This window comes from Lygodium microphyllum, chromosome 3 (genome assembly GCF_053477565.2).
Source record: "Lygodium microphyllum isolate KBCC chromosome 3, Lygodium_microphyllum_v1.1.10, whole genome shotgun sequence".
Taxonomy (NCBI): Eukaryota; Viridiplantae; Streptophyta; class Polypodiopsida; order Schizaeales; family Lygodiaceae; genus Lygodium; species Lygodium microphyllum.
In genome coordinates this window covers 165282205-165298155 of record NC_141137.1, presented here as the reverse complement: position 1 = coordinate 165298155, position 15951 = coordinate 165282205, and the positions used below count along the sequence as shown (strand labels likewise).

The following is a 15951-nucleotide window of genomic DNA, read 5'->3' as shown; positions in this document are numbered from 1 at the left end:
ATCCACCCCAAAATGGAGTTGCAAAGCGTATGAATCGGACCATACAGGATAAGGTCCGTGCGATACTGTCTTATGCTGCATTACCCCATGGTATTTGGGCAGAGGCTGTTATGACAGTTGTTCACTTAATAATGGATCACCATACACGTCTTTGGTGGTGGTGGTGTGGGGGGGGGGGGGGGGCCCCGGGGGGTTCCCCAAGAAGCGTGGTCAGGCAAGCCACCTTCATATGCTCATCTAAAAGTGTTTGGCTGCAGGCTTTTGTGCACATTCGTAAAGAAAAACGCGACAAACTTGAGCCAAAGTCCTATAAATGCATTTTCCTAGGATATGGTGACGAGGGTGAAATGGGACATAAATTGTGGGATCCTGAGAAAAGGAAAGTAGTACGCAGCAATGACGTTATCTTCCGGGAAGATCGCATGCACAAACAGCCCGAAAAAGACTGAGGAGGTCCGTAGGGTTGTATTCTGGGAAGAAATACCTTTTGGACAGCAAAATGTGCCCGTTGTACAACAGGAAATACCTGCTGTAAATGAACCTGTAAATGCAAGAAATGATGCTGGAAATGATCAGCCAGCTATTGCCAGTGATACTGAGCCACTACGTGTGCAGGAACAGCCAGGGCAGCAAGCTGTTAATGTTGATTGCAGGTTAACATGCCAAGACAGCATGCTGAAAATGGAAATTTGTAGGAATAGCCAGCAAACAATGACCATTGGGTTAGGAGATCGTCTAGGGCTACTAGACAACCTGACAGATTTGTTCCTAGTGCAAACAATGTGGCTGATTATGTCACGTTGACAGACTGTGGTGAACCGTCTTGCTTCAAGGAAGCAATGGACAGACAAGACAACAAGAAATTATATAAAGCCATGTTGTCAGAGATGGAATCTCTTGAGAAAAATGGCACTTGGGACTTGGTGCAGTTGCCTAAGGGGCAGAAAACACTTCCATGCAAATGGATTTACAAGATGAAGGTCACTTCTGGTTCCTCCCTAAGGTACAAAGCAAGATTGGTTGCAAAGGGGTACAAGCAGGAGCATGGAATTGACTTTGATGAGATTTTCTCTCTTGTAGTCAAGATGACTATATTGAGAACCATTTGGGCTTGGTTGCAATTGAGAATATGGAGCTCTTACAGATGGATGTAAAGACTGTGTTTTTACATGGTGATCTGCATGAAGACATCTATATGCAGCAGCCTGAAGGGTTAGTTAAACAAGGGAAAAAAAAAATGGTATGTAAACTCAAAAGGAGTTTTTATGGGCTGAAACAAGCACCAAGAGAATGGTATCATCAGTTTGATACATTCATGCAATCCCAAGGCTTTCATAGAAGTCAAGTGGATCACTGCTTGTACACCAAGAAGGCAACAGATGGCAGCCTAATTATCTTGGTTTTGTATGTTGATGATATGATGATTGCTGGCAGGGATACTCATGCCTTGGATTCATTGAAGCAAAGTCTTTATGGCAGCTTTGACATGAAGGATCTTGGTGATGCAAATCACATTCTTGGCATGCAAATACTCAAAGATAGACCGAAAGGCTTACTCTATCTATCTCAGCAAGAGTATATCTCCAAAGTTTTACAGCATTTCAATATGGAGGGGGGCAAAACAATTGGGGTTCCATTGCCTCCATATGTGAAACTTAGTGCAGAGGACAGCCCTACATCTAATGATGAGAAGGCTGAAATGGCCAAGATACCATATGCTTCAGCTATTGGCAATTTGATGTATGCTATGGTTGCTACACGTCCTGACATTGCCTTTGCAGTGGGAGTCGTTAGCAGATACATGGCAACCCCTCGCAAGAAGCATTGGGATGTAGTGAAAGGTATTATCAAATACCTCAAAGGCACAAAGGAGTTATGCATCTGCTTTGGAAAGCAGAAGGCATCTGTTGTTGGCTTTACGGATGCAAACTATGCTGGTCATGCGAACTGCAAGAAGTCCACTTCTAAGTATGTGTTTACTTTCACAGGAGAAGCAGTCTCATGGATCTCCACGCTACAAAAGTGTGTTGCATTGTCTACTACAGAGGTAGAATATGTGGCTGCCACTGAGGCATGCAAGGAGGCTTTATGGCTTTCACGTCTGGTGGGAGAGCTTGGTATCTCAAAGTTACCTATTCTCCATTGTGATAGTCAGAGTGCTATCATGCTAGCACGGAATCCTATCTTTCATGCAAAGACAAAGCACATACAAGTGAAGTACCACTTCATTAGAGATGTACTTGACAGCAAGAGCATTGAGCTTGTCAAAGTGTATACAGATGATAATCCTGCAGACCTTCTCACAAAGGGTCTTCCAACAGAGCAATTTGCTCATTGCCGACAGATGATGGGAGTTGGATAGATATATGTATTTCAGCTTTGTACATACCTAGACTTAGCTGATTCTTTTCTCCTCTTTAGATGCATTGCCTTTAGGTGGGAGGTTGCTAGGAATAAAGGCCTCATGCCTTTAAATGTGCTCGGGTGTGAACACACCCTTAGCACTTGTACTTATATATATATATATATATATATATATATATATATATATATATATATATATATATATATATATATATATATATATATATAACCTAAAGGTACTCTCTCGTCATTGTACCTTTAAACGTGCTCACTCTCTACTCTGATCTATCTCACTCTCTCTGTCTCTCACTATGCGTAATGATTGTTTGTCTCGATATCTGTGCCCAACCCGTCACTACAGATAATATAGTGGTTGATTCACCATCTCCGATATGGACATACACAATATCCTCTATTTCAGAGTTGCATAGTGATTGGATTGAAGAGCTTCAAGAAGCTTACTTATTAGATGATAACTAGAGCCACATCTTCCAAAAATTATAGCATGGGTTCATGGCTAAAAACTCCCAATATCAGCTCAAGCATGGCCTTATTTGGCCCCATGGCAAGATCGTCATCCCACACACTTCTCCCATCACACAAAAGATCATGGAAGAGATGCATTCTTGCTCCACGGCTGGTCATTTGGGTGTTTTCAAAACATATGACAAGATTGCCAAGAGCTTTCATTGGAAAGGCTTATGGAGGGATGTTAAGGACTTTGTAACCAAATGTGTCCCATGCCAACAAAACAAGGACAGCACACTCAAGCCACCTGGCCTCTTGCAACCTCTCCCTATTCCCGAAGGGAAAGGGGCTCATATCACAATGGACTTCATTACTGGCCTCCCCATGACCAAGAAAGGTTGGAACAGTATATATGTGGTAGTTGATCGCCTCACCAAAGCTGCCCACTTTATCCCCACTGAGACCCGATACATTGCCTCTTAGGTGGCCACTTAGTTTATGGAATATGTCTTCAAGTTGCATGGCTCACCACAAGCCATAGTACATGATCAAGATGCTAAGTTTATAAGTAACTTTTGGCAGACAGTTTTCACATCTATGGGTACCAAGCTTGCTCCATCCTTTTGTTTACTCTCAAACTGATGGCCAGACTAAAAGAGTAAACAAAAAGCTTGAGACATATTGCGACACTTTTGCCATGATATACAACACAATTGGGATACGTGACTCCACTTGGCTGAGTTTGCCTATGATAACTCCACCCACTCTAGAATTGAAGTTTCCCCTTTTGAGGCATTATACAGGTGTAAGGTCCCCCTCCCTACTTATTCAAAGATAAGATCAACCCTCAAAGTTAAGCCGACTTGGATCGCATGCAAGCCCTACTTCAACAATGCAAAGTGAATCTTCCAAAGGCACAAACTCACATGAAACTCTATGCTGATGAGAAGAGAAGGCATTTGGAATTCCAAGAAGGGGAACCGATCCTCCTGAAAGTGCCTGAGTCCCACTACTCCACTCTCAAAGAGGGTAGCAGTAACAAGTTGGCCCACCGCTTCTATGGCCCCTATCGGATCCTAAAGAGAGTTGGTGACTTGGCCTACCGATTAGAGCTTCCCCCTACCACCAAAATCTACAATGTGTTTCATGTCAGCTAGTTGAAACCCTTCATTGGCACCTTAATGGACTATGTGAAAGAACTTTCCCCCATAAATGAAGAAGGTATCATTTAGTATATCCCTGAGGCAATCATTGGGCAACGAGATAAGCACTTAAGATCTCGATCCATTAAGGAGTACCTCATCAAATGGCAAGGCCTGCCCCTGGAAGAAGCCTCCTGACACCTAGCCACCCTTATCAATGAATTTCCTCACTTCCAAGAGGCCCAATGGGTTGAAGACCAGCCGGTCATGCCCCCGTTTGACCACCCCCTACCTGCAAATTGTACACTGTTTTAGAACAATTTTGTACTTGCTCAAATCTCAAGAATGTGCATCCTCCTTGGGCTGAAAATACTCGTCATAAGCTCTGTTTGAACATGCGGCACGCCCCATTTGAAGCAGCTTATCAAAAGTTATGACAATGTTACCTCAGCAAGCCTGTCATGGACAACATGCTGTCCCTAGTCTTTACCCATCCATTTTCATTGTAATGTGGCTCAGAGTAGTACTCTGCACCCCACTCCCTAAGCCCACCCATCACTTCCCCCCAATTCTCTTCATTTTTTAGGGCAAAAACCTTCAGGGTGGAGATGGATTGTAACAAGCGGGATACATAGAAACTAGGGGTTAGACATTGAGTCACACTAACTGGGGTATATAAGGTGTAAGAGTCCCAGCTTAGGGCAACCAGTTATTATCAAGAACATACTCTTCACCTTCATCTTCCATGGCTTCCTCCTCTTTTCTCCCCTCTTTTCTGTCTTTCTCTCTCCTCTTCTAGTATTCCTTTCTCTTCTTCTTACTTACTTTCTCTCTCTTCAATTCTTTCTCTTATGTCCTCTCACCTTCATTCATTACATATGCTAACCCTAACCTTAATTGTGCTTTTCTTTTTTGGATTTTTGTGTGTGTGGAAAAGGGGGAAGGGGAGGGGGGATTGGTTTACAAACCTTTACAGGGCTTCAAGTCATAACCTATCATGAAGCACAGAAATGGCGCAAGGGAAAAGCACACAAGATATATCAATAAGAAATCCTTTGTATTTAGACTGAAAACACAAATTTTTAGAAAATTTGCTCTTTGCTGAAAACGTAGACTTTCTACATACGATTGCTCCATACGACTCAACCAAGACATCTGCAATTTTTTCTTCACGAAGGTGTAGCTGATTTCCACCATTCACGACCATCTACAACAAAATACAGATTTTTGTGGGTGTTTGCAGGTGTTGAAGATGTCTTATAAGATAACAATCGCCTCTATAGTCTTGGTAGGCCATTAGACAGCCAACATACATCCTTCGTCCGATGCCTTGACTGCTTTGGGGTGGAAGGCCTTGGGGTAAAATGGGCTTGAGCTTTCTTCTAATCCCTTCTTGGTTCCAATTTTGGGCCTGAGAGAGGGTATTGAGCTAAAAATTCACTACATCTTGATTAGCTCTTTAAAACAGCCCCAAAACAGTAAATTGACAAAAGTTTCATTGAATAGGGAGTGCTGCTAGAGAATTTCTATGTTCCACAAGCAAAACCCTGATTTGGGAGGATTCTTCCACTCTATAAATAGACAAGTTGTCCACCATTCAATCCCATCCTTGTCTTGCGGGTTTCAACCATCAACCCTCTTCTGCTAGCCGTCAAGTCCTAATGACTACTACTACATGGTCTACAACTATCGCCCTAGGTGCCTCCCACTACTACCAACCATCAGCTTTTATCATCTATATTAGGTTGTTTTTTGTGTTTTCAGCACTTTTCTTCATCGACCTCTGCTCCAACTAGTGATTAATGCACTTAGGATCCGTCTCCGATGAACAATAGACATCGACACCTCCCTCAACCCACTCCCGTGAGAGCCATCGGTTGTTGGACAATTCTTCCCTTGAGCATCTTGTACATTCTTTCCTTCATTTACACCATTGATTCATTCACTTTAGAGTTCTCTTTCTTCTTTGTTTGTGTTTATGTTTTAGCATTTTGTGTTTTGTGTTTTGAGTTCTGCATTTTGCATTTTGCATTTAGGTTTTGAGTTTTACACGTCACTGTTTGAGTCTTTGTGTTTCAATCACGGTCATACTTTTTGTGTTTCCTCAATGAAAAACTTAGCATATCTTTACATGTCCCACTCAGCTACGCGTGGATAAGTAGCGAGCCTCAGCTCTAGCCAACAACCCTATGTTTCATGCTTGCACGAAGCACATAGAGGTTCAATAACATTATGTATGGGAGCACATCGTGGATTCTGAGTTAGCAGTGATCTACTATCCTACAACGGATAGTATAGCAAATCTCTTCACAAAGCCTTTGCCCAAGGTTTCTATGCTTCATCACATCCAATTGTTGGCTCTTCAAAATCTCCCTAGATCTAAGAGGGGGTGTTAGCCTCTCTATTTTAGTCTGTCATCTCCTAGTTGTGAACTCCGTTAGAGTTTTCCAGAGATAGGAGCTCTGACTATGTTTCTCTTAGGTTTGTCAAGCAATTTAGAATCTATGCAGTCTTTGCCAATCTGTTTCCAGTCCCTGCACCTTGCAACTACCCCAGGAGTGCCACATCAGCCTAATCGCTGCCACATCAAATCATGTTGTCAATGTGGCATAGATACAAGTTGCTCAGTCATGTCTAGCCCTAATGTACAAACAACTATGCGAGTAGTGGTAGTATTGCATAACCAATAGCTAACTCAAGTGAAGACCACAAGCTTCACATCTGGATCAAAATAGGTGTCTAAGTCTCCTACTATCACACTCTTCAAAGGTGCAAGTGAGCAACTCCATAGTGAGTGGCTCATACCAAGACAAGACCCCGTCGCTATCAAACGCTCACCCTCAAACAAATGCAACTAGCCTCACTCAGCTTTGAATGCAAGCTGGGCGTGGGCGCCTTCGGATCCGCCTACAAGAGCACCCTTCCCGATAGCTGCCACATGGTGATCGAACAACTGGAGAATGCAAGGCAGCTATTGGAGTACTAAGCCTGGGTGGTGTCCCTAGTGGCCCTATCTAATTTGAACCTAGTGTGGGTAGTGGGTTTCTATAGGGAGGGGACCTGCCGAATGCTAGTGTACGAGTACATGCCCAACAAGAGTCTAGACGTGTGGCTATTCCACAAGCACTAGCTAGGCTCGAAGACAACGCTAAAGGTGGTGGTGGGGGCGGCAAGGGGGCTGGATTACTTCCATGGGTACCAAACTAACTCCAAGTACTGCCTACCATCCACAAACATATGGCCAAAACTAAAAGGGTCAATAAATGGTTAGAAATCTACCTCAAACACTTTTGCCATGATACACACAATACATGGGATCATTGGATTCAACTTACGGAGTTCTGTTACACTGATACTCATCACATGAGTATTGATATGTCACCATTTAAGGCATTATATAGAAAAGATGAAAGCCTTAATGAAGCAGTGCAAAGAAAACATCAAGAAGGCACAAGAGACAATGAAATTATATGCGGATGATAAAAGAAGGCATGTGGATTTTGAAGATGGAGAATGGGTATTTTTGAAAGTACCTAAGTCTCGTTATGCTCTCTCAAGGGGTGGACATAATAAGCTCGGTCATCGCTATTGTGGTCCATATCAAATCACAAGGAAAGTTGGAGATCTTGCTTACCGACTTGATTTGCCTTCAACCACACGCATTCACAATGTTTTCCATGTGTCTCAACTCAAGAAATACATTGGCCCTGACATACAAGTTCTTAATCCACTTGTCCTTTCAGTCTTCAAAGTTTTGAGGACAAAAATTTGGGCAAGGATGGATTGTAACAAAGTAATTTTTCATGCTACCTTAGTTAGGTAATTAGCCTATTTTAAACTGGAGTATAAAAGGCAAGAGGATGCCAATGTAAATCATCTTTTTAATCATTTTCACATCTCCACTTCTTGGAGCTTGAAGGTAATTCCTTCCCCACCATTGTAAGGGGTGAGTTCCTTGCAGCAGCTGTGATCAATTGATTCTCAAGCTACCGTGGGGCTTCAACATCTCTTGTAATTCTTGGTTGTAAGACATCTTGAATAAAGAAATGGCAAGCTATGATTCTCAGCATTTCTTGTTAGTCTTTGTGTAATTTCCCATCATTTTCATTGAAGAGGCAACTTTCATTACAAGTACATTGTATGTGGAGCTATTCCTCGACCTCAACGTCCTTTTTCTCTTTCCGAAGATTTCAGTGAGGACAATCATGAGGAAGTTGTTCTTACATGGGCTTCAAACAATGCACATGTGTATTTTGCACTACTTTAGTGTATTTCTAAAGAAGTTCTACCAACAGTTACCTCCTCCAAGGTATCTCCCAAAGTATGGTCGAAGCTTCAGATGTTGTACGAGGCACCTTTCACCATGCGTGCAATGACCATTTATGGACAGCTTCAGCAAATGAAGTTTGAGTCACATGACACCATTCAATCATTTTTGCTCCTTGTTATACAGGTACAGGACCAGCTTCAATACATGCAGTTTGCCCTCCAGAGGCACATCTCATGGATATGGTACTCTACAAGCTCTCCTTGGAGTTTGACGGAGTGGCGAATGCTTTAAGGGTGCAGACATCATCTACACCTGTGAGCTTCACACATATATCCTCAATGTTGCTTAAGCATGAGGCATCTTTACATTTACATGGAAGGCTTCCATCTCATTATGGAGGTTTCAATGAGGCCTTTACAGCTTCAGAAAGGAGTGACAAGAAGAAGAAGTCAAAGGCCCAATGTCATCACTATGGTAAAAAGGGCCATTTGCAAAAGGATTGCAAGGAGTTAGCAACCTCACCAGAGAAGGAGAAGAAGAAGAAGCAGGATGCAAGACTCCAACAAATCATCCTCTTCCTCAGACTTTGATACCAATCCAGGGCAAGGTGTAGTCTAAGGCACAGATGCGATCCGCTCCTTCAAATCGAAAGAAGGGCTTGGTGGCCTCTTCCACAGTTGCTTTCTAGTCCAAGTGATGCAAACATCCCTCACAACTCCCTAGTGCTAGAGAGAGTGTGAGAGGGTGATGAGATGGGATCACTAGACCTCATCTATATGGGTATATAGGTGCACAAGTTCCAAATAGGAACGTCCTTGACACATTCACCAAAGTCTAGCAAGTTCAAACCTTGGAGCAGGGATTGATATCCAAGTTCATGATGGGCTAGTATTTGATAGAGAGCAAGATTGACTCCTAGCTTGTGCTCACATGAGGGGACACTTCAACGGTCTGGCCAAAGGCGGGAAATCCATGGTCACATATATTCAAAGGCATTTTTGCATAATAATCTTATATGTTATTGCGAGACACTGTTGACAAACACAAAGATTTATTATGACTCTTCTCCATTTTCACGAGCCGGTGCGATCGACATCAACATCAAGTTCTCTCCGAGGCACCTTTGTGGTGGCTTGATCACCCACTGCTTGGATATCCATGGTTCTATTCTGGTGGTTCTTTGTTGCATGGACTATGATTAGCCTTTATCATTGTATCTTTGTATCATTGTATCCTTGTATCATATCTGATCACCCATGATTAGCCTTTATCATTGTATCCTTGTATCATATCAGATCACCCATAATCGAAGAGAGGATGTTAGCAATCCAAACAGCTCATGTGTGAGTCTCACCTATGGCAAGTATGGCTAGGTCATTTACGCATTTTATTATGGTTATTTTGTGCTTATTTAGAGCATTAAATGCTGGCCAACCTGCTCCTGTTTTGGTATTGTTTTTTTCTTTATATATCTGGCTCCCTCCTCATTCAAATCATCATCACCTATAGGTTTTGTGGAGAGAGGGAGCCAATGCAAGTGCCTAGAAGCCAAAGACTCACTATTATACATATCATTCTCATGTTTGGTATATGGATTCCATTTCTCAAGGACATCTCTGAGTTCTCTTCCTTTGCAGAGTTCTTTTGCTTTCTCTTCTATCTTGTGTTCTACGATTTATTTCAGCACTTGTCTATCTTACATTGGTGCACCACTTCTAACATCAATATCACCTCCACAACCAAGAGAGAATCATCATCTACGTCAACAAGTTAGATCCATTGTTCACATGGTAGCTGGACCGCGTCTGCCCCCAATTCACCCGAGGGGTCATTTGATTAGTCCACCAATGCCACTATTCTGGACTTCAACCCTCATGCATTCTGTCTTCAAATAGACTTTACGAGTCCCCTTCTATTTCTGAGTTGCTCTTTACATCTAGTGTGTAGCCAGGAGCAATTGAGCCCACTTTTCCTAGAGATCGTTCGATCAAACAAATCGTAGAGACTTCCTCCAATTCAAATGTTAGGAGAATTGACCCTAGTCTTACCACATCTCCCACCTCCATATCTATTGATTCTTGCAATGCATGCTCTAGCCTAGCTTCTCTCTTCCGCTATACATTCCTACTCTTATTTTCCTACATCTTTAGCATGCCTACCTTTTGATAGTGGGACCCTCTTCAAAACCCAGCCCATTACACTCACAAGCACTTTTCATCGAAAATGAGGTATGCATACCTTGTCTTTTGCAGATCAACACTAACCCTTATAGGGCCTATCAATAGATTGGAGCGGAGACTCGAATCATTCGGCACTTCTTATCTCAGTTGCCCTTCCTTGATGGGCCTTTACACTCCCGACCAACAAGGAGTCTTTTCCTCCTGAGGCTAAGTTCTTGCCTTCCTTGAGGCACCTTTTGAGGCCATTCATTTCATATGTTTATAGTTGGACATACAGTCCACCCTTCTTCTACTAGTGCTTCTCCTTTCCCCCATCGACATCATCATCTTGGAGTAAGAGAGGGTACTTACTTTTCCTTCCACCATTTGACAACAATAGTGATAATGATACCTTCCACCATCTGACAAGGAAAAGTAAGTACCCTTCCACCATCTGACAACTATTGTACTTTGTATCATTATCTATATCATCAGATGGTGGAAGGAAAAGTAAGTACCTTCCACCATCTGACAACTATTGGTACTTTGTATCATTATCTATATCATCAAGATGATTATGATTGTAAAAGAGCACTTGACAAGTAAACAATTCCCTTATGCGGTAATAACCAAGTGACACCCCTACATAGCATTTTGCATGCAACATGAGCATGACACCTTGCATTTCCCTATGCATTATTCCATGCATTCGCATTCTATACTTGTAAACATGCATCTGTACGCATGTATTCCTTCTTAATCAGAGAGTGGTTGACTCTAGATGCACAATAACTATGGCAACTCAGATGACAGTCTCCCTTACTTCCACCTATCTTTTTTGCTTCACTACATACCCTCCAAAGATTTCTTCGTCACAGACACCCGCAAGTAGTTAGGATTTCTTTGTCACTGACACCCATAAGTAGTTAGGATAGCTTATTCATTTAGAATGTGCTTGGTCTAACCATCCCTTTTATTCTCCCCTCACGGCATACATTACCCAATAGAATAAAAACTATCATACAAAACTTTAACCAATGCCTTGGCCTCTCTAGGGTGATCACTTGGATTCTCTTGGTAAGATAGCCATCACCTCTATAGTCTTGGTAGGTCATTGAGCAACCAACGTGCACCCTTTGCCCAATGCCCTGGCTACTTTGGGGTAGAACGCCTTGGGACTAAAGAAAATTTGGGCATAGCTCCAATTTTGGACCTGAGAGGGGGTGTTGAGCTAAAAATGCAATCTAGACGTCATTGCTCTTAATTACAACCCCAAAACTCAAGTTCACCAAACTTTTATCAAAAAGCAACCTAATCCTAGAGAGTATCTATATCCCATAAGCCAAACCCTAATTTGGAAGGACCCATCCATCATAAATAGACAAGTCGCCCACCACTTAATCTTAATCTCATTTTTGCAACTTACAGGTGTCATATCTCTGCTGTCCACACCCCGTCGAGCTCCTGCCCATTTTTGTCTACCATCTAGTGCCTATCTACAAGCCTTCTACTATTGGTTTGGAGCCATCTACCAACTAGCAACTGCTGTCTAGGCTGGAACAACCTGCATTTACTGCATCCACACTGTCTGCTGCTGCTATACAGCCTATCACCTTGCTGCCCAGCCCACCACGTCAGCCCTGCTGCTGTGTTTGGTTGTCTTCTGCATTTGCCTAACCAACCACATCATCAATATCTGCATTTTGCAGCCATCTACATCCATATACCTGCCACATCATCAGCATACCTGCGTTTTGCTGAACTACATTATCTACTACCTATCTGTCGACACATTCGAGGCCGATTGCTCTATCTCGGGATCTGTAAAATTACAACACTCTTCGGCTCATACTCTTTGCCCTGATCCTTGAGACATGGGAGTTCGGGGCCAGTTTTCACCTTGCATAGTGTGTTTGCTGCATTGAGCATTATACTTATTCATTCATTATCCTGTGTCATTATCTTCTATGTTCATTGTCTTTGTATTTCCTAATACATTGTGTTTTCTGTTGTCATCTTCTAGTTGTGAGCGCTCTCAAAGTCTAACATGGACATTGGAGCTCATAGTATATCATTTTCATGCATTTTTAGACATTCTCATGATTGCATTCTCTTTTCTTTTCCCCCAAAGCATTTCCAGATAGTTTGAGGCACATTTCCACATGGCAACTAGGCAGCACATTTTCACAGGTAAATTTGTAGGTTGGCCATTATTGGCATGTGCAATGACATTATGCACGTTTTGAGCGAGTCTACTATTGCAGGTCGAACCAATCAGGGCAGCAATCAAACACTTTTTCTCACCTATACACAAAGCTATCAAATAGAGATGCCATAACGAAAAGATGATATGCCTTTTAGAAAGTGGTGAAACAAAGTAGAGAACACGAGAGATACTTGGAGCTACCAAACCAACAAACCAATAGTCAAGTTCAATAGTCTTAGGAAAGAACAAGTCCCACAAGACAAGATCCCACATGTCATGACACAATCAAAATAAGAATAGGCTTAACAATACATGGAGTCTAATGATAACTCTAAATCAACATTAAAGTAACCCTCGCCTAAAGTACAAACGCAAGTGAACAAGTGTGAATCAAAACACAACTAAACACAAAAAGGTACAAAGTGGCCAAACCAAGCATAAAAACAACTACAAAGGGACTTCACATAAACTAGGTTTTAAACATGGCAATGAGAGAAATAAATGCAATAGTCAACACCATCACTAATCAAGCACACTAACTATGCATGTCAACCAATGTCGATTGCGCAAGCAAGGCAACGTAAGGTCAACACACAACAATGTTGTTGATAACTAGAAACAAACAACGCAATATGTACCACACAAAAAGCTTCCAATGAGGTAATGTTTGTAGCATATGCAATCACCTCACCACCAAATAGTGAAAGGAGCTGCCAAGTTTGCACTTGTGCCCAATCTATCTAGACCATTGAGACCTTTGGCAATCTTTCCTATCCAATCATGCCACATGACCAAGGCCAATGGGTGCACATGACACTAAGACACATCAGCACTAAGCTCAATGCAAGGATTGTAACATGCACACATGTGGGATGCCCTTACAAGTTTCCATGGACCTAGAATAAAAGTGTGTTGATCACACAACATGTAGCACCAATGAGCTATGAAGTCCCTTTTATAGGATTCCTTAACTACCCTAGCCTTTAGAGATTGTCTACACATAGTGCATCCTTAAACACCAAAGCTAGTCATTAGGGCCATTCACATCTAGTGACTAGTGGCCAATGCTATACATGCCCCAAAGTTCTACACCTTGGGACACATCATGTGTAGGTTGGATCAATGAGGGTGTTAAAACCCCCTCTTCTATCAGCGGGAGAGAAAGAAGGGGTTCCTATCCACTTTTAAGGGATAATTAAGGATGAACTACTTTTTCATTTAGAGTTCTTTGGAGGGTTCAGATTTTTTGTTGTTTTATTCACCTTATTCCCCGCCCTTTTCAACTCCAAGATAACAAAGAAAACGGTGAAGCCTATGTATATTTGTCAAACCCTAACTAAGATTACATTTTCCCTCAATTGTAAAACTCCACCTTGACTATGGAAATCTTAATTGCAAACATTGATTGTCCATTTGTCCCAATTAGTGGAGCTCATGTGAGCCAAAGCAAGACTATTCATGTCTTTTCTTGAATAATAAGAAGCACAATCAAAGCTCCACAAAACATTTATGTACCAGAAACAACACCTACTAGGTTGAGCATAGATACAATTTATCATATCATGTCACAGTATCAACCAAATGAATCTGTTGAAAGGCGATCACATGTTGTAGGGATCAAACAGGGTGAGAAAAGTACCAGCACAATAAACAAAACGCAAATCTGTCTCTGCTCCTGTATTGACCGCTGTAAAGCTAAAGCAAAATAGGTGATCAGCACTTGACACCATGCAACCCACACACTTATGCCAACCACTGAGTTAATGAATCTAAAAACCACACAAACCTTCCATCAGCTTGCTGCAACTGTTGCATTGAGCTCAGCAACATATGTTGCTGAACTCGAGAAAAGTCATCTCCAAGAATCTTGAGTATAGCCAATGCTGAGTAGGTACTCGCAAGATGTCCTTCATCACAGGAAGCAAGGGGAGACTAGCCGCGTTCATCAAAACAACAGCTTGTATCAGCAATTTTTAAAGCAACACAAAAGCCTTTTTAACTTCAAAGAGGGTTTGTTCTTCATAGGCTGGTACCCTGGAGGAAGTGAAATGCATCCTTATTGATGGAGATCCTCGAAAGCCCAAAAAACAGCCTGTTGACAGAAAAGGACATTCTGCCGCGTTGCTTAAGAGATGATAACTGCCATTTGCTCAAGAGATGATTGAGTGGATTATTAGCATTTCTAGCATTGTACGCATTATGACCATTTGGAAAGAAAACGACAGATTGTTGTCTGCTTCTGAGATACTCATTTTCATGCATAATAAGTATTTCGGGCATTATAGGCATTTTAAAAGGAAAGGACAGTCTTCCATTTGCTTACGAGATGATTTTACACAAGAGAATATTGAAACAAAAGCGCAGTCTGCCGTTGGCTTCCCCTTCAAGCATTATAGGCGTTTCAAAAGCAGAGAACGGTATTTCATTTGCTTATGAGATGATGTCCCCATAAACATGTTGAAACAAAAGGACAATGCCGTTTGCTTATGAAACGATTGACCGGACTGCAAGACGATAATACCTGTGGAAATCTCGCTGCTACTTTCGTCTGCAAGAGATATAATCTGGAATCCATAAACCCAATCAATGACTTGCCTAGCGTCTACCTGCCATGTAACGGAGGAAAAGGAACAAAAGAAAAGCAAGAAGCTCCCGTCATAAGTTAAGTGCGGGAGACACAGAAAGAATGATTACAAATGAGCTAGGTTTACTGGTTTTTACGAGAGAGATCGCATCCAACATGTCCAAGGCGGAGATGACGAAGTAGGCGAGGGTGAGGCGATTGCAGTCTTGCGACTGGGCGCCGGAGGGGAGGCCGCGAAACATCAACAGAAGGAAGCCTATGTGTGACTCGCGTTCGAAAGCCGAGCAGGCCATCCAAACTCTTCGGAGCTCAGGCTACTATGCCTCTGCGGCACTTCGTGTTGCAGCCTGCAAGTAACTAGTCCACAGTGACACACCACATAGCCATGCTCTCAATCTCATTTGCATCCCAACTCTCATGTCTCAAAAGAACAACTCCATTATCGAAAGGGAGTATCTAGGCATGATCTATTCTATTAAAAATTTTTAATGTTATTTACTAAGGCATCCATTCATCTTCCACATCGACCATTTGACACTAGTTTCTATAGTTAAGTGGCATTATGTTATGAATCAACTAGCCAGACGCATTCTTTTGCTTTAAGGGTTTGAGTTTTGATCTCATCCATCATCCCACGGTAATGTAACATGTGGTGGCTGATTTCCCATCTAAATTGGATATTGGTGAAGCTTTGAATGGAATCGATGATGACTTCCAAGACCTTCGAGTGATTATAACGCATCTTTGTGTGCATGCGT

At 42.1% G+C, this 15951-nt stretch overlaps 1 protein-coding gene across 4 annotated transcripts in view; it reads right to left on the bottom strand.

Moving 5' to 3' along the window:
• LOC148039127 (geranylgeranyl transferase type-1 subunit beta-like) overlaps nucleotides 1-15641 on the bottom strand; it is a 33966-nt gene extending 18325 nt beyond the window's left edge. For 3 of the 4 annotated variants that reach the window (XR_015690362.1, XM_087675006.1, XM_087675008.1), the window contains exons 1-5: nucleotides 15331-15641; nucleotides 15131-15215; nucleotides 14643-14701; nucleotides 14396-14541; nucleotides 14249-14304 (exon numbers count right to left, since the gene is read on the bottom strand). Coding sequence is in view for 3 of the 4 variants with exons in the window: in XM_087675006.1 (XP_087531132.1) it covers nucleotides 14249-14304; nucleotides 14396-14541; nucleotides 14643-14701; nucleotides 15131-15215; nucleotides 15331-15486 (502 nt within the window). In the remaining variant the exon portion in view is untranslated. The remainder of the gene's footprint in view (nucleotides 1-14248; nucleotides 14305-14395; nucleotides 14542-14642; nucleotides 14702-15130; nucleotides 15216-15330) is intronic. The other variant, XM_087675007.1, reaches the window with a different exon arrangement.
• Between the last annotated feature and the right edge of the window lie 310 nt (nucleotides 15642-15951).